Raw genomic sequence first — 18775 nt, forward strand, 5'->3', positions numbered from 1 at the left:
ACTTCGTACATGTGCCTGTTCGAGTGGCTAGTGGCGCGAAGCTATTGTTCGTGGGATTATGACTAAACACCCCTAAGGCAGAAGACCCCTAGCGCGGCAATGGAAGTCGTTGCGATAGTAATCCTGCGCGGTACGAGGGAAACCGGTAGGTTCAGACAGTTTGTGACCCTTGTTGTTAGGACGTTAATGAGTGTGGAGCAAGAACGAACATATACCCCAGAATAGATTCGAACCTTGGGGTACGGACTCTCGAGTATCGACAACCCTGAACTTGTACTTGGCTAAGATTCCCGTTAGCCGTAACAAACTGGAGCCACCAGTGAGAAACAGAGGTTCATCACATCTGAAGAAAAGGAAAGAAAACCAAAAAGAAACGATAGCAAGGTTCAACTTAAAAGGAAGAGAAAACGGTAAGTTCATTGTTCCTTTGTCTCATACATAAGGTCTGGCGATAATTGGGTTTTGCGACCAAGAATTATTATATATGATCATAAAATAAGTTACATTTTGGGTAACCTAATATTAAATTGTGACAGGAATTATTGTACCTAACCAAAATGCCGAAAAAGTTGGCCATGAAAGACAAAATTGATATTTTAGAGGATAGAATTATTTCTAAAGATAATGAAATTATGCAACTAAAATCAGTTATTCGTGAATTACAAGAGAAAATTAAAAATCTTGAGAAAAAAGAAAAAAATAGATCTAGCAACATCGAAAACTCGGGAATGGAACGAGAACCTTCCCCTACTGTTCTAGAGGATGATGGGAAGTCGGACGTTTCGTCTGTTTCACCTATTAACATGATGATTAACTTAATAAACCAAATTAGAGAGGAATTCGAAACTAGATTTAATAAACTTGAGAATACGTTTGTAAATGCAAAATGTGCTGACTCAAATCCTTCGATCAGTCCTACACTTCCGAAAGGTCCTACCATTCCACAAAAGTTAATATCTTGGCCCGCCTTTGATCCACAAAATATAAATATTTGGCTGGAAAAGCTGCAAGGAATAAAAGAATGTTTCGAATTAGACGATACAACATTTATTTCCACACTAAAGCTACAATCAGATATAGATTTGGTAAAAAGAATTAGGCTAGAAGAGGCAAAAGGTTATGAATTGACTTGGACTAGGTTGAAGGCACAAATAAAGAAATGGTATGAAACAGATTCCACTGTAAAGAAGACAATTAAAATGTATGATAGAGTTCAAGGGAAATTAGAATCAGCCTTTTCTTATGTTTTAGATAAATTAGAATTAATTAATTCTTTAAATCATGAATATTCGGAAATAGAAAAAATCGAATTATTAAACAATGGTCTGCAAAAGGAAGAAAGAATGTCTATTGCAAATAAAACATTCCATACCTTAGATGATTATACTAATGCCATTATGGAATTAGACTCGATAACAAAGAGAGAGCGCGAAAAATACTACAAAAGTTTCAGTGTAGGCGAATGTTCAAATAGACCTAATGGGATTTCAAGGTCACCTAAGCCTTACAGCTATTCTTACAAAGAACAATCGAGTCGTCAAAATCGTGAATTAATGGACCGTGAAAGAAAATCCGTATACAATAAGCGTTCTAAAACCTTTAGGAGAACTAACAATAGAAACAATGGCATACAATCAGAACAGGCTATTTCTCGAAATCAGACAGTCCCAGAAGAAAGTTCTAACGATATTATTTGTCACAACTGTTGGAATAGGGGTCATTATAAGAAAATATGTAAATATCCAAAATTTTATGCGTTCGAAAAAATGCGCCAACTCATGGATAAACTCGAAAATCAAAACGAGGAACAAAAAAACTAATCGGTCGGGCTCCTGAGGGAGAGCCCTGTTTCCAAGCTGCTAGAATCCCTCCTTACCTTTTAGAGTGTCTCGCAATTTCGAAATCAAAATTACGCACTATTTATTTGGAAATCGAAGGCTCTCCGTTTAGTGCCATCATTGATACGGCCTCAGAGAAATCATTGATAAGCCGAAAACTATGTATAGAATTAAGACTAAAAATATGTCCTGAACCTATTAAACTCATCGTAGCAGATAATAGAAAGATAGAGTGTGAAGGTACTTGTATGTGTAGACTACAAATAATGGGAAACAGTATTGAATTTGTGTTTGTAGTATTGGAAAATTTCCCACATGATTTATTACTAGGTAGTGATTTTTGTGAACAAATGAAAGCAACCATCAGCTTCAAAGACAACTTATTTATAGTGCCAATGGGAGAGAATTGTATTAGTCAAATTCAAACGCCCCTCTTACATCACACCAACGCAAAATTCCGTACCACCGAAGAAACACTTGTAAATGCTTTTACTATGCGTACCTTAAAAGTCCGCTGTCCAATTAAGCAGGGTACAGTAGAAATAAAGCACGAAATGGGCGAGAATGGTATCAATGTTTTGTCAGGTATTTGTGAGGTGAGAAATAATGAATGTATAATTCTAGTATTAAATAGCACTCCAACTCCTGTTTTACTCCCAGCGGAATCTACTGTTGCCAAAGGGAAACCATGTGAAGAATATGCCTTTGTAAATTTGTCTTTATCATCACGATCAGACAGTAATGCAACAGATTCAAATACTATAAAGCCAAACGCTAACCATTCGAAGGAAAGAAATGTTAGCTTATTTGTTCATTCTTATCGAAGACTAAACATAGAGTCATTTACTTTTAATATCGGGAATGATTTATCTGAAGATTCTGTAAAACAAATAGAAGATGTATTGAGAGAGAACCTAGACGTATTTGCCAAAAGCAGTTTCGATCTTGGAGTATGCACCCTAGGATCTCATGAAATAGTAACGAAGCCGGATGTTAAGCCAATTAAGCAAAACGCTTATAGAATGTCTCCATGTCAACGAGAAATTGTCAGAGATTTAGTAGAGCAAATGCTTCAAGCTGGTATAATTAGGCCGTCAAAGAGTCCCTGGGCCTCACCTATAGTGCTAGTGCCAAAGAAAGATGGGAAACATCGATTATGTGTGGATTATCGTCGTCTGAATAGCCTCACCGTCTCCGATACTTATCCTCTACCTCGTATAGATGATGCCTTAGAAATCTTGGGAGGAAACAAACTCTATTCGGTAATAGATTTAGCCTCTGGATTTTGGCAGATACCCATGGCTGAAAATGATATATGTAAGTCCGCATTTATAATCCCAGATGGCATATATGAGTTTTTGAAGATGCCATTCGGTTTAAAAGGTGCCCCAGCAACATGTCAGAGGATAGTTGACCAAGTTTTAGGCGATCTAAAGTGGAAGGAAGCACTTACATATATCGACGATACTATAGCATTTTCCAAAGACCTCCCAGCACATTTGAAGTTACTAAAGGAATTGTTCGAAAGATTTAGAAATGCTCAATTGAAAGCTAAACCTGAAAAATGCATATTTGCCGCTAATCATATTAAGTTTCTTGGATACATCGTTGAAGATGTAGGTTGTAAAACCGACCCAGAGAAAATAAAGGCAATTACTGAAATGAAAGTACCTACTACGGTGAAAGAACTTCGATCCTTCTTAGGAATGTGTGGATATTTTAGAAGATTTATAAAGGATTTCTCGACTATCGCCACACCATTATTCCGTTTACTTAGAATCAATCAAAAGTTCATTTGGAGAGATATCGAACAAGAAAGTTTTGTACGATTAAAGGAAAGTCTATGTAACTCACCAGTTTTAAGTCATTTTGACCCAGAAAGAATGTGTTATATACACACAGATGCATGCGATATAGGATTAGGAGCTACTCTGTTTCAAAAGGATGATGACGGAAGAGAGCATCCCGTATGCTACATCAGCCGAACGCTTAATAAAAGTGAGTGTAATTATCCGACAACACAGAAGGAATGTTTAGCCATTAAATGGGCTATCGAGAAACTACGTCCGTACATCTATGGCAAAAAGTTTATAGTTGTAACTGATCACCACAGTTTATGTTGGCTAATGCGCTTAAAAGACGCGAATAGTCGTCTGTGTAGATGGTCGCTGAGCCTTCAGTGTTACGACTTTGATGTAGTGTACAAACAAGGTGCATCTCATAAATGTCCTGATTGTCTCAGCCGAATTCCAAATGAAAATAACATAGACCTAGAAAGCAAAGAGGACGACTTTTCCCTATTCACTACTTCTGTTGAGAACGTAGACATGTTAAAAGCACAAACAGAAGATGCATTTTGCCAGGAAATAAAAAGTATTATCACAGGAAGTAGTAACAGCGCTAACAATTCGAAACGTGTTCATACTATTAAGCGTTACTTCCTACATGAAGGTATTCTTTATAAACATCTTTATCTTCCAACTGGTATAAAACAAGTGCTGGTTTTACCTAAAAGTCTGCAGTTAGAAGTTCTTCAAGCTGCTCACTCTAGCAAATTTGGTGGACACTTTGCAGTGAAGAAAACGTACGAAAAAATACATTCAAGATACTTTTGGCCAAAAATGTTTTGTATGATTCGTGATTACGTAAGAGCATGTCCATCCTGTCAATTAAGACTAGGTCCTAATGGTCCTAAAGCAGGTATGCTGATGCCAGTACCAGTCAATGCGCCTTTCGAAAGAGTTTCCCTAGATCTAGCTGGTCCATGGCCTAAAGATAAGTTAGGACGTACTCATGCAATAGTTGCAGTCTGTGATTTTACAGGTTATGTGGAAGTAGGTGCGCTCCGGACCGAATGCTCCGAGGATGTAATTGACTTTATAGAAAACTTCATCGTTTTAAGGCACGGTTGTCAGTAGTATAAGAGAGAGAGACTCTGGAATAATTTGTTAAACTTTTAAGACTTTAAACTTTTATCTTAGTAACGCTCAACCTCCCGAGGGAAAGACGTCGACCAGGGGCTAAAAATGGCAAAAACCGTTGAATCGTTCGAGCGTTTCTACAATATTTGCATTCCAAAAGCTCTCGTAGACATTAAAACCACGCCCATTTTTGTTGCCCCTTCAGATATACTTCACCGCGAAATGTGAGCGAGCGTTTTTAGAATACGCTGCCGATATTTTTGTTATATATTTTCTTAAGAGATATTTTTTTGTTTATCGCCGAGTCTTAAGAGAAAAACGATATTTTTTTTGTTAAGAGATTTTCTCTTTACAATACGACGAGTCTTAAGAGAAACGATGTTTTAAGATTTTTTTACAATACGACGATCTCTCTCTTAAGAGAATCAATATTTTCTTTATTTAAGAGAATTAATATTATTATATATATAACTTTAATATTTAAGATATTTTTTTCTTTTCGTTAAGCCAATGCCATCTGTTGGCAAAATATTAAATTGTTAAGTCTCGAAGGTGCCATCTGTTGGCAAAATATTAAACTTCATTTTTTTTTTAAATTATTTTTTTCCTTCGAAATTTCGAAACCGATTAAAAAAAATAACAAACAGCGCGAACCGTTCGTCGCTAATCGGATCGCGCCATTTGCTATTTGGTTTTTATCGATACTTTTACGATATATATATATATATATTTTTTTCTCTTTCTTTTATTTATTTTTATATTTTTTTATTTTTTTTATATTTATATATATTTTTTATTTTTTTTATATTTATATATTTTTATTTTTATAAGTTTTTTGTTTTGTTAAGCCGGCGCCATCTGTCGATAAATATGTGTCGCGACTACGATTAAATAAACGACGACAACCACGATGACATCAATTTCTTTTCTTTTTATTAGCTATTAACTATCAATGATATTAACAAAAAAAATGATGATTAGCAAAATGGATTAACAAAATATTAATAAAAATGATGTAAAAAAATGAATGGATCTCCGTCGAATGTGCCTAAAAAAAAGCAATAAATATTATGTTGTATATTTATTTTTAAAAAAATTTTTATTATAAATAGTTTAAATTAAAAATTAAAAGTAGATTGTAAGGAAAATCTGCAAGAAAAAAAAAGCAGAGGGCGTTAGTCGTTCTTCTTTTTGGAAACAAAGAAGATTGTCAAACAAAGAAAGATGTCTAGTCATTGTGTCTAAAATGCAACTGTTGCTTTTAGACTTACAATTGTTTTTTAAATATAAGAGACGATCGATAGGATTAACCGATGTATCGCCAACAACCGCGAAGGTAAGAAGTTTAAGATTGAAATTATAAAAAAGCGTATTAAAAAAATTATAAAAAAAGTTAGTCGTAGAAAGCTTAAATTTATTTTAAATATTAAAAAACTAAAAGAATTTAAATTGACCTAATGTCTAGACATTCATCTTTGTTCGCCTCGAAAAAATCTTGCGGAATATTCTTACATCTATTATTTAAAATTTATATAAAGTTTTTTTGAAAAAACTTACCTTTTATTCGTTGTCTTCAAATAAAATTACTTTTCGGCAACCCATTTTTATTATTATTTTTTTATAGGATTCTTGGAAAATAACTACGTTTTTTTTAAAGGTTGTGTTTAAGTTGGTTATTTTTGAATATGTTTTCCCCTTATAATAAATAGTTTCTTTTTTATGCACGGTTATTATTATTTCTGATGAGATATTTAACGGAATACTAATTATAGGTTTAACAAAATAAATATTATGCTCCAATATTGTTGTTTCTGAAAATTAGCAAAAACTTTTTAAAAAAAATACAAGTAAAAAAATTTTACTAAAATATAAAAAAGATAATTACCATTTCTGTCTAAAATTCTCCATGCTCCTTTGTTGAAGAAACATATTTGATTTTCTTCGTCGAAATTTTGTAATATTTGAACTGAATCCCATCTTTCATTTACAACATGGTTGCCGGTGTAAATGCGATCTTCAAAATTTATGCTATATTTAGTATAATATTTTGTTTCTAAAATCGTCACATTCGACAGAGATCTCATTTTGGAGAGGGTTAAAAAATCGGATAAAAGCGAAAGTATTTATACTCTAGGTTTATTAATATATGCGTTCACTTTCGCTAGTCCCCATCTTAGCCTACGGCATCAAACTCGCGTCTTATCTGTCCCTCTCTATCTTTTTACATTCTAGGTCAAAGATAGGCCTCCTAATTCAAAGTCAAGAATTCGAGGTGACCCAATTCCCACACAAAGCGACTAATGTTTTATAGTTTCAATTAAAAAACGCATTTTTTTAAGTTTTAAAAAAAATTTTATTTGAGTAAACTAACGCTACATTGGTTACATTTAATGAATATATTTGGTGGTATTTTACCAAAACGAAAATTATTGCGTACAAAAGCGAATACATAGTTATCATTAAAATATTTAGTATTAGGCTGAAGAATTTTTAAGTCTTGGTTTCTCGATATTTTGTAGAGAAAAAATAAGCAAAAGTATCCGCACGTAGAGCTATACGGACCTTGGAGCGTTCTTCGATTCCAGCGCAACTCCTTGGAATTCTGTCTTATGAACTTTATAATTTTCGGGATTTTTGGCGGTAGTCCGTATGAGTCAAAATAATAACAAGTCGAATTTCGGAAAAAAAGAGCTATCCAGTGTCGTCCGGGATTTTTGCTGTTCTCCGTATTAACGATAAAGCTTCTCTTCTTTCCGATTGTTTGAGGTAATAAATCCGACGGATAAACGCCACCGAATGTCTTGCTAATTTCGGAATCACCTAACGCCAGTTTCCAGAGCGTAATCGTATCCATTAGTTGTTTAGTAGTCGACGTAAATGTTTCGCGATCGATCGATTTCTATTGTATTACGATATTCTAAGAAGCATATGACGTTAACTGTTTCTGGCAAAGGTCTTTTGAACTTTAAATCGAAACTAACATTTCCATGCGTCAACACAGAGGTATGATTTTCGAATGCAACGCGATCGGGAGTTAGGTCGAACACGTAGAACATGTATCCTTGAGCGTAGTCGGAATACGATATATTAGCAAATTTTCCGTAGGGAATTCCCCCTATTTCTTTGAATAATGTTGTGTAACTTCGTGCGTAGGATTTTGCATCGAAGTCTGGGCAGTACAGGTTGGGCGGGATTAAAATCGAATCTTTTATAACAGAAATATAGTTTAAGTCGAAATTTTCAAAATTGAAAGGATTTAAATCGATCTGTCCATTAAAAGCGTTATTTCGCACCAATCCGATTATAATTCTTTTCGGGATTTGACCGATTATCGCATTCGAAATATTTGAACTTAAAATCCCTTTACTTAATGTAAATACTTTAATATTAACTCGTCGATAAGGCATTTTAATTACAGAATTTTCTAATGTTTTTTCCATTCCAATTAAGATGCTAGGACTTACTTCTATTCTATTTATTTTTAACGTAATATTTTTTAGTCGAATCTGATAATTATCGGCTGTTGCCATTAGAGCGAAAGCGTCTTTTGAACGTTCCAATTTTATCCGGACGTCTACGCCGTTTATCAATAATTTAGGTTGATTAATAAAATCAAAATGAAGTCATCCGTATAAATCTAATACTTGGCTTTTGCTGCTTTTCTTAAACCTGGCGACTAATCCTTCATTCTTGGCGTCTTTAATCGGGTTGGTTTCGTTTAAAAATCCGGCGGTGTCTTTGTAGAAGAAAGAGCTGGTTAAATAGGTTTTTTGCGCTTCTTCGAAGAAAAATAATAGATTTTCTATTATCGCTCTATATGGGTAATTAACGTGCGTAGATATAGTTTTATCGTTAAATATCGTAGTACATTGAGAGAACATCGAATGCAATAAATTATTCACAGGTGTTACTAAGTCGGTATCGAGAGTAGAAGTTCCATTTTGTTTAGTAACAGTAACTTGCGCATTAATCGAAATACTGCTCAAATCTATTAAGTTTTCTCCCGAGCCGAGGATTAGAAATTCTATAAGAGATTTCTGATCAGTTATCGAAGCGATGGGATGTAGAATAGCCTCGGTAGTATTTAAAATCGCCAACTGGGTCAGAATAGTTTTAAAAAAATCTAGTTCCGATTTTAAACACGGGCAGGAGAAAGGATTCATTTTTTTAGGAGAAAATATCCACTACTTTCCTCTTCTTAGTATTCTTTCGTTTTAAGCTTTTTCTTAGACGTTTTCGTTTTTTACCCGATCCGCTTTGAATTTTTTGAATGACGTCATCTTTTATTTCTCGACCTGCTTGATTAATTCTCGATAGAGCCGAGTCTTTTAACGATTTTCCCGTGAGTATATCCGATCCAATATCTTTTGCTATATTTAACGCTTTTTTTCCAATATATCGACCCGCATGTTTTAATATTAGTATTGCTTCGCGAAAAATTGAGCCGAAAAATCCATATCCACGTTGAATCGGCCGACTTTTAAAGTACGGTCCTCTTCCCCATTGAGGAGTAACATAAGGGGTGTGAGGAAATATAGAATCGGGATATCCTCCCGTCTGCGAACGATAATAACTAATACAGTCCTCCGGTTTAAGCTTCATTTTATCAAATAACCGATTCTTTAATGAATCCGGTTTTATATACTTTTTCGACGAAAACACAATACCAAAAGCGTTTTTCCCGAAGTAAATATGACGTTTTCACCTGTTGATGTGCATATGTCTACGGTTATAGTCTCGATATAATTCGATCGAAGAGGGAAAAATAACGGAGTATTATAAATTTTAACGATTTGTTGATCTTTTTCTCCCATAACTGGAATTACTCGGAATAGTGGAGCCGAAGTATCGCCTACGTGATGCGATTCTATTAAATTAGAATATACAAATATTTCTGTTATTCCGGCGTTTAATTCTAAGGGATAAGTTCCCGTAAATTCTCCTTCGGAATATTCTAATCGATCGAATCCTAATATATCTTTTAATTGACTATTAAATTTTACGGTAGTTTCTCGTGGAACTTTCAATAATAACTTTTTATCGGGAAGCGATTTAAAACTGATTGTCTGAAATGATTTAAGAAATTCTCTTTGTCCGTATAATCCAATCGGTATACGCGTCGTATTTTCGACGTTTTCGATTTTTACTTTATCTATATATCTATTTTTTTCGATTAATGTAATAAATTCTTCTTTAAAATCGGTAAAAGATGAATTATATTGAATCTTTTCATCTTTTCCTCTTACAATATATTGTTTTAAATACTCTAGATTTAGAGCCGAAAGAAATGTAGGAGCATCTTGATTTATGCGTAATTCGCAATCTTGAGCGATCTGAATCGACACAAAGCTGTCTTCTTTGTTATAAGAAAATTTAATAAGACCATCCTTTCCTAATTCTTTTAAATTATTCGTAATAGTCTCGAATATATTACTTGATTTGTTCTCTCCTATAGGATATAACGGAATTAGTGTAGTCAAATCATCAGTTTTTACTTTAATCAACTTCGTCTCTTTAGAAATTATGTTGTAAGTATTATTTTCGCTAGTTATATTAAACCACGAACGAGGTATTATTATCTGGGACAATGCCGCTTCCCACGACCCGCTTAAATTTATCGGTGGATTAATTTTCGATGTGAAGGACGATTGAGTATTTTTTGGAAAATAGTCCATACTCGCCGTACTGATAAGCGTAACATAAAACCTATCCATTTTTGACTTTCTGCAGTTCTTCGTTATAAAATCGACCCGTAATCGTCTGGTTGTTGTAATCTTTTAACACATAAGTGACCGGGGTCGTCGGAAATCGGTTTTTTATATAGAAAACCTCTTTACTCCATCCTGCCAAATATCCTCTAGAAAACGTTTTACGTTTCTTAGAAATTCTAACTTTATCATTAATTTTATATTTATATTTTATTTTCGTTTTCGTTTTACCGTAAAGTCGATTAAAAATTTGTAAATGGTGTTTAGGTTTCACCTCGGCCGGAGGCATTCCTATAGTTCGATGTTTACTATAATTATATGCCTTCACCAAATCGTTTAATTTATCGATATATTTATTAGAATTTCGATAGGTAATAAGACGATAAATTTTATTTTTTAAAGTTTTATTAAACCGTTCTACGACCGACGCTTTCGTTTCGGAATGAGTATAATAATGATTTATTTGATGTTTTTTAAATAAATCCTTAATAACAGAATTCATAAACTCTTTCCCTTTATCGGTATGTATCATCCTGGGTATTACTTTTCTAAATATTTTTTGAAATGCTTTTTTTATCGTTTCGGGTTTTTTGTCTTTTACCGGAATTACATACGCATATTTAGAAAACACGTCGATAGTTGCTAATAAATATTTTATTCCATTATTATCTTTCGAAAATTGTCGAACATCCATAAGATCCGACTGGAGTAGTTCTCCTTGATATAGCGCTTTAGTTTTACGGCGACTATAATTTTTTCGTACGGGTTTATGCAACGTATACGTATCTTGAGTCGATAGCCATTGTTCGACGGTTTTTCTAGGCAACTTTGTCGCTTTTATTAGTCTCGTTACGCCGCCAAACGATGCCGGATGAGATGGATTATAATAAATAGAGCTTAATAATCTTTCCATGAAATATGTTTTCTTTTAGACGAGCCAATCCGTTTAGGAATTTTCGTAGACGAAACTCTTTTTTTTCTTCCGCTAGTAATTGATCGTATGGGAGGCGGCGGAATCGACGGCGTTCGAAAACGAAGTATGGGCGATTCTTCTATTCGTAATCGACTCGATAGCGCCTTATTTCCTATCCATTCTCTAGGAATATTAGATTTAATAATCGCTTGATAAAATTCGTTAAATCCAACGGGCACGATAGAAGATTTTCGATTGCGCATTAAATGCGACATCAGATCCGCTATATGGGAGTTAATTATCGGCTCATTATTTACCAGAAATTCTCCTTTTTCGTTCCAATCGTATTGATATTGCTTTAGTAATTGAATGATATGCGGAACATATTTTTGATATCCCAGCGGGACAGAAACTGATATCTGATCTTCGATAGTCGACGGTTTTGTCGGTTCTAACGATGGTTGCGATTCTTCGATCGGTTCTGATACCATCGAGACTCGAATCGGTTCTTTCGGTGCGTGAATAGTTTGTTTAAATCTCGAAATTAGTTGACTTAATAATTTAACTTTCAAATCATCCGATAAAGTACTTTCTTCTAATAAATCTTGGATATTATCGTGCAATCGTATTTCTGGTTTTTGCAGTTGATATTTAGGTACTAATTCGGGAGGTACTAACGCCATTCGTTGAGCCATTTTTTTTATAATCCAAAAATTCTTTTAGCTAATGATATTATTGGATCTAAAATCGCGCCTAAAAATCCTCCCGATTGATTTATCAAAATCTTCTTTTTTGCTTGGAGACCTATTTTTTTATTTGCGAGTTTTCGAATACATTTTTTATATTTTTTTAATTTATTAATGTTTACCGGTACTCGGCCTTGCAGCGTATTATCGCAAATTTCGCATATGACTTTTATCTGATCGGGCGATGCTTCTTTTAACAAAGCTTTTCTCTGAGCGGGTGTTGCCTTTGCCAGCACATTTAACAAATGATAATTTTTTCTGATATTCTTCATTTTTGTGGAATATAAACCCAATACACGCCTTGGTTGTCGGGAAAACACGAATCTCGTAAACACAATTCTTTATCGGTCGACGGATGGAAATCGATAAACAAATAACCGTACGGTTTGGATGTCGCGCTTAAATATGCGTCTTTGAAGTAGGGCATTTTGCCTATAAACGCTTGACGAGCGAGACAGTTGATTTGGCTTTCATCTCTATTATTCTTAAATAAAATCAAATAATGAGTATTTAAACTAATATCTCTCATTACTTTATTACGAGGAAATAAATTCTGCATTATCAATATAACGCTTATATTTTTATGATGCGATTGAACGGTAAATAATTCCGCAATTTTTTCGGTTATAGAATGCATTAAATCGTCTATAATTATTAAATCTACATTTTCGTCGATACTTTCGGAATACCACATTTAAAATGAATATTTTTCTCTTCCACGAACCAAGGTTGATACATTGAATAACACCATAAAATGCGATTTAATCGTTTTTCATAGATATTTTCGTGTAGCATTTTCCGAACTAAAGAAGTTTTTCCAGATTGAGATGGGCCCACGACGATACAACTGGACAGATGTTTTAAACGCATTTTCTGCACAGTAAGTTAAATTCGTTCTTTAATAATTGTACACCATTATATTTGTGAGGCAATCCATCGATCGAAAATCTTCGAATGTCGTATACAGTTCTTCCAGCATTCGTACATTTATGTAAATAAAAGTTTCTACCTAAATGTAAAGAATATTCGCAAGTAGTGTTTTTTATATTAATTTCTTTAAAATTTGATCCTTTTAATAAAACTATAAAAGAAATTGTTAGCGAAAATATTTCTATACAGCTTATAATAATAAAAGCGACTACTATTTTGCGAGACATGATGATCTAAAATAGCAATTAAAACCGAAATAACTGCTTATTAAATAAAATCAAAAACACTAGTGCACATGCGCGAAAACATAAAAAACCACAATCGCGAATTTAAAAATTATTTTATTCGAAAAGATGGCAGGGTGTAGTGACGATATGCTACCCGTGATTCGTTGGACGGCGTTTGTTCCATTGAAAGAGAAATTATTAGTTCCATACGCTTTCTCTAGAACCTCGTTTCCCTGCATCGAATTAGCAGAAGAATCCGCCAAGGCCGCGGCTAAAGCTCAACAGTTTCCTCCGACTGTTAAAATTCTATACTCCGCAGATTTTTGCCCACGATTTAGACCAAAAACGAAACAGTTCCGTTGGATGCTGACTGCGAAAGAATCTTATCATCATTTCAGCCTGGAAATTTTAGAGAAATCCGACAAAACATTCGAAACTTTCGAAACATGTTTTTTCCGACGCCGAGAAGCACGACCCCCATTGCGGACCCGAAAATAATATTCCAAAAATGTATTTTGAATACGAAAGTAAAAATCAATAAATCCAAAAAAAATGTATTTTGAATACGAAATTAAAAATAAATAAAATTGTATTTTTTTCCTCGAAAATTTGTGTTTTATTTAATAATAATACTACAAACCATTAATTGTAAATAATATATACTTTTTAAATTCGTTGATCTAAAACAAATTGTAGCGTGAAAAAAAAATTCGAGACCTAAAAAAATTATAACGTAATAAATACGTTGACCTAAAAAAAATGGTGCGTGAGAAAAAATTCTCAGACCAACGTAATAAATACGTTGACCTAAAAAAAATGTGCGTGAGAAAAAATTCTCCAACCAACGTAATAAATGATCACGTGAAAAAATAATTAATTCTGTTAATAACGATATTTAAAAAAACGTGTCGCAACACGAAAAAATATATAAAAGTTCGAATAATATTTATAAAAAAAACATGTTGCAACATGAAAAAAAATATAAAAAGCTCATTTGTCTAAACGATTGCATCATAAAAAAAGCTTATTGGTCTAAAACAAAACTAATCGATTGCATCATACAAATTGATTTCGTCATATAAAGCGCTACAAACTAAAATTAAATTAGTATTATATTAATATCGGAAGAAGACAAGTCGTATAAAAATGGAGAAAAGAGAAATAGCCCTGCTCTCTGACGAATTAAATTCGTTGGTTGATTGGAAAGATTTCTCTAAATTAAATTTGACGGAAGACATAATAAGACGACTTCAAGATAAAGTTGATTGGGATATTATTTCTGAAAAAAATCTTAGTGATGAATTTATTGAAGAATTCCAAGATAAATTAAACTGGAATAAAATATGGAAAAACAGACATTACTCTCCTATTTTTTTAAACAAGTATAATCATCGAATTAATTGGGATGATGTTTGTCGTTATCAGCAGTTAACAGAAACATTTTTGAGTGAATATTCTGATTATCTAAACTGGGATCTCGTATCTCAATATCAAAAATTGAGTCCACAATTCATTATAAGTTTTAAAGATTCACTCAATATGCCGCTTGTTTGTAAATATCAGCGATTAACCGAAGAAACTATTAAAGAACTTGAAAACCATGTGGATTGGGAGATTATTTCAGAATATCAAGATTTATCCGAAAAATTTATGAAAGATTTTAAACATAAATTGGATTGGTGTAGTCTCATCAGTAATCAGAAACAATTATCGGCCAAATTTATAACTGATAATTATCAATTTGCTCTAATTCGTGTTTTGGCAAAAATATGTGAAAGACTTTAATTTTTTTAAATATAATTAATACATTTATACATGTATTTTGTATACTTACTTCTTAATTGATGTAAATGTTTTTTTATTTCAATAAAAAAATGAAATGAATTGAATATTTCTGTTGTATTTTTTTTACTTACTTAACACGAATCGGTTATAATGTATTTCTCCTCTCCCGGTGTTGGCCTCACATCCGGTTCGTTCGCTCTTTTACAAAACGAGGTCAAATCAACTCCCCCCAACGATATAAAGACGGGAGGTTTACTTTCTTCGGTTAATTCGTTAGCGAGTTTTTCTCTAAACACATACGCTTTTAATCTCACAAGGAAAAGAAAAAAATGGAAGGTAATTATCTAGATTTTTTTGTTATTTTTAAAAATAAGAAAATTAAATTATTAATAATTTTCATAGATAGACATTTTTTTTAGATTCTCAATCCTTATTTGTAATCGATCATCCTTTTACTTCTAAGAAGCGAAAAGCTACAAAAAATGATGATGCGCCAGCCGATAAAAAGAAAAAATACGATTTAATTATTTCAAAAGACGAAACAACTTATAAGTCGATTCCACCATATTCTGTATATATTTCTCATGGTTATAATTTAGAAATTAAGGAATTTCGCCAGCAATTTTACATCTGCTTAGCAAAATCAAACTCTAATGCAGAGATTCAAAACAGATTTAATATTCCTATCAAGGAATTCCCTTTTTTCCAAAAAGCTTTCGCAGCCGTAGAAAAATTCTTGGAGGAGTACATGTAAATAAAAGTAAGTAAAAAAATTTTTTTCCAATTTTATAACGTTTTTTAAAAAAATTATGTAAATTAATTGAATGTTTTTTTATCAGAAAAACAATTCTCTCCCTTCAAAGAATATTGTTCGAACAACGAGGGAAAAAAAGCTCGACCTAGATTACATCAGGTAAAGAAAAAATGTTTTTGCTAATAGAATCCGCTTTTCAAAATTTTTTACAATGTTATCGAAAATCTAATCTCGAGTATGTTGATCCGGTCATATTTTTTAGAGATATAAAATCCGAATTATTTAATGTAATTACGAATTTTGGAAATGACTATAGAATTCGATTTGTTATTAGTCTTAAAGTAATAATGTATAAATGCGTAGAAACAGGACATCGATATGATTTTAAAGATTTTTTTTTTACAAGCTATGCTGAACGAGTTTTATCCCCGTTTTTGGCTTGGAAAAATATCGATAACGCGATAGAAAAAATTCTAAGCGATATATCAATCGCCGTTACGTTAGGTAGTGGATGGATAATTTATAAACTGGCTTTTATAGATGTTCATAGATCGCCATATGATACAATTAATGGCGGGTGCGGATCGATAATTTTGCCCAAACAATTAGCAAACAAAAAATGTCTTTTAAATATTCAATGTAAAGACGATAAATGTTTCGTTTATTGCATTCTCGCGTCTATTTTCCCGCTTGCGAATAATAAAAATAAAGTATCTACTTACAGAAAATATTTAAAATTTATTAATTGTTCGAATTTAAAATTTCCCGTTTCTTTGGATCAGATATCGAGTTTTGAGAAATCAAATACTGTTAGTATTAATGTATATGGTTATAAGGCTGTCGTTTTTCCTTATTATATAAGTAAATTTAAGTTCGATAAAAATGTAAATTTATTACTTTATAAGCAACATTATTTTTTAATACGGAATTTTAATAGACTTTTACACGAAAAGCAAAGATCTCTTTATTACTATTGTAATAATTGTCTAAACGGATTTCAACGCGAGTCGAGTTTAAACTTACACAGAGAAATATGTACAAATTTCAAATTTCAAAGACTGTCGGTTCCTAAACTCGAAAATTCTATTCTTAAATTTACAGAATTTTTTAAAATGCTTAAACATGCCGTAGTCGTATATTGCGATTTTGAATGTTTAACTGAAACGGTTTCTAATGCGATGCAATCGACCGATACTAGTTTTAGTACTGTTACGCAAATTCATAAACCGATTTGTTACGCTATGATCGTATTAGATAAAAACGAAAGAATCATCTATTCTAAATTTTATTGTGGGTTAAATGCAGTAGAGGATTTCCTATCACGATTGAAAGCATTGTCGGAACATCTTATTAAAGAAATAAAACTGAATATTCCATTAGATCCTCAAACAATTCCAAATTCTATTAATCGAGATAAATGTTATATTTGCGGACGAAAATTTTCCTCTAATGATGTAAGCGTAATCGATCATAATCATCTAAATGGCCAATTTCGGGGGGTGGCTTGTCAGGGCTGCAATTTGAATTTAAATCTAAAACCATTTATTCCCGTTGTTCTGCATAATTTTTCTGGTTACGATTCGCATCTAATTTTAAAAGATATTACTAAAAAGTATATATCTTCTCTAAGTATAGTTCCCATCAATATGGAAAAATATACTACATATTCTTTAGATTGTTTTAAATTTTTAGATTCTTATCAGTTTTTAAACGCTTCTTTAAATAAATTGACAGATAATCTAGTACAGTCAAAGTACGACTTTCCAATCTTTAGACAATTTTTTTCCGATAATAAAAATAGCTATCTGTTGAAAAGAAAAGGCGTTTTTCCGTATAGTTGGTTTAATAATATTTCAAAATTAAATAATACTTCTTTACCCGACAAAAAATATTTTTATAATGATTTAACTAGAAGCCACATAAGTTCCGAAGATTACGATTTAGCTCGGCTTGTCTGGAAAGCTTTTAATTGTAAAAAATTTTCTGATTATTTGCAATTATATCAATTTGTCGATACAATTTTACTCGCTGATATTTTTACAAATTTTCGAAATTTATCATTAAAATATTACGATCTCGATCCTCTTCATTTTTTAACTTCTCCCCATCTTACATTTACTGCAGGATTAAAAATGGCAAAAATAGAATTACAGCTTTTTACGGATCTAGACATGTATCTTTTCGTTGAATCCGGCCTTCGAGGCGGGCTCTCGTTAGTATCTAAGCGTTTTAGTCGCGCTAATAACCCTTACGTATCTCAAACTTATGATAAATCGAAGCCTCATAGTTATATAGTGATGATTGATAGCAATAATCTATACGGATTGAGTATGGTTCAATATCTCCCATATGGAGAATTTCGTTGGTTACGTCGAACGGAAATTGATGAATTTGATATAAAAAATGTCCCTCTAAAATCCGAAATAGGATATATACTCGAAGTTGATTTAGAATATCCTGTTTCGCTACATAATCGTCATAACGATTTTCCCCTCGCAGTAAATCATGAAAAAATAGAATACGAAGATTTATCCGAATATCAGAAATCGCTTTTATCTTCTTTAAATCTAAAATTTAGCAATAATATTAAAAAATTAGTTCCGACTTTAAAAGATAAATTTCATTATATTATACATTATAGAAACTTAAAATATTACCTAAAAGAAGGATTAATTTTAAAAAAAATCTATAGAATACTTTCATTTAAACAATCCCCATATTTAAAACCATATATATTTTTTAATAATGAAAAACGAAAAGCCAGTAAAAGCCAGTTTGACAAAAATTTTTTTAAATTAATGAATAACAGTTTTTATGGAAAATGTATGCAAAACGTTCGTAAACAAATTAAATTTAAAAGTAGGATTGGATAAAAAGCAATGTAAAAAATATGTAAACGATCCCGCGCTAGAGAGTTTCCAAATAATAAACGAAGAGTGTAGCATTTTCAGAT

General features: G+C 32.4%; 4 protein-coding genes and 1 long non-coding RNA gene across 5 annotated transcripts; 3 read left to right on the top strand and 2 right to left on the bottom strand.

Annotated features, from left to right (window-relative positions):
* The first annotated feature begins 557 nt into the window (after positions 1-557).
* On the top strand, positions 558-1820 carry LOC136982516 (putative leucine-rich repeat-containing protein DDB_G0290503). The gene has a single exon (XM_067279012.1). The coding sequence runs from the start codon at positions 558-560 to the stop codon at positions 1818-1820; it is 1263 nt and encodes a 420-aa protein (XP_067135113.1).
* Positions 1821-7620: 5800 nt separating this feature from the next.
* LOC136982517 (uncharacterized protein F54H12.2-like) lies at positions 7621-8289 on the bottom strand. Its single transcript, XM_067279013.1, has one exon. It carries the CDS (start codon positions 8287-8289, stop codon positions 7621-7623), a length of 669 nt encoding a protein of 222 aa, XP_067135114.1.
* A 93-nt stretch (positions 8290-8382) lies between these two features.
* Positions 8383-8922, bottom strand: LOC136982518 (uncharacterized). Its single transcript, XM_067279014.1, has one exon. It carries the CDS (start codon positions 8920-8922, stop codon positions 8383-8385), a length of 540 nt encoding a protein of 179 aa, XP_067135115.1.
* Positions 8923-15384: 6462 nt separating this feature from the next.
* On the top strand, positions 15385-15952 carry LOC136982525 (uncharacterized). Its single transcript, XR_010881898.1, has 3 exons — positions 15385-15404; positions 15488-15828; positions 15908-15952. It is a non-coding gene; the product is annotated as an uncharacterized lncRNA (long non-coding RNA).
* A 982-nt stretch (positions 15953-16934) lies between these two features.
* Positions 16935-18320, top strand: LOC136982519 (uncharacterized; the record flags this gene model as incomplete). Its single annotated transcript, XM_067279015.1, has 1 exon — positions 16935-18320. A coding segment is annotated over exon 1 (1386 nt), but the record flags the coding sequence as incomplete, so codon positions are not given.
* Between the last annotated feature and the right edge of the window lie 455 nt (positions 18321-18775).

Source organism: Centruroides vittatus, unplaced genomic scaffold (assembly GCF_030686945.1).
Source record: "Centruroides vittatus isolate TY-2023 unplaced genomic scaffold, ASM3068694v2 contig_847, whole genome shotgun sequence".
Classification (NCBI taxonomy): domain Eukaryota; kingdom Metazoa; phylum Arthropoda; class Arachnida; order Scorpiones; family Buthidae; genus Centruroides; species Centruroides vittatus.

What these genes read in the sequence shown, in the direction of transcription:
- LOC136982516 (XM_067279012.1), top strand. Translation starts at nt 558, where the DNA reads ATGCCGAAAAAGTTGGCCATGAAAGACAAAATTGATATTTTAGAGGAT.
- LOC136982517 (XM_067279013.1), bottom strand. Translation starts at nt 8,289, where the DNA reads ATGGCAACAGCCGATAATTATCAGATTCGACTAAAAAATATTACGTTA.
- LOC136982518 (XM_067279014.1), bottom strand. Translation starts at nt 8,922, where the DNA reads ATGAATCCTTTCTCCTGCCCGTGTTTAAAATCGGAACTAGATTTTTTT.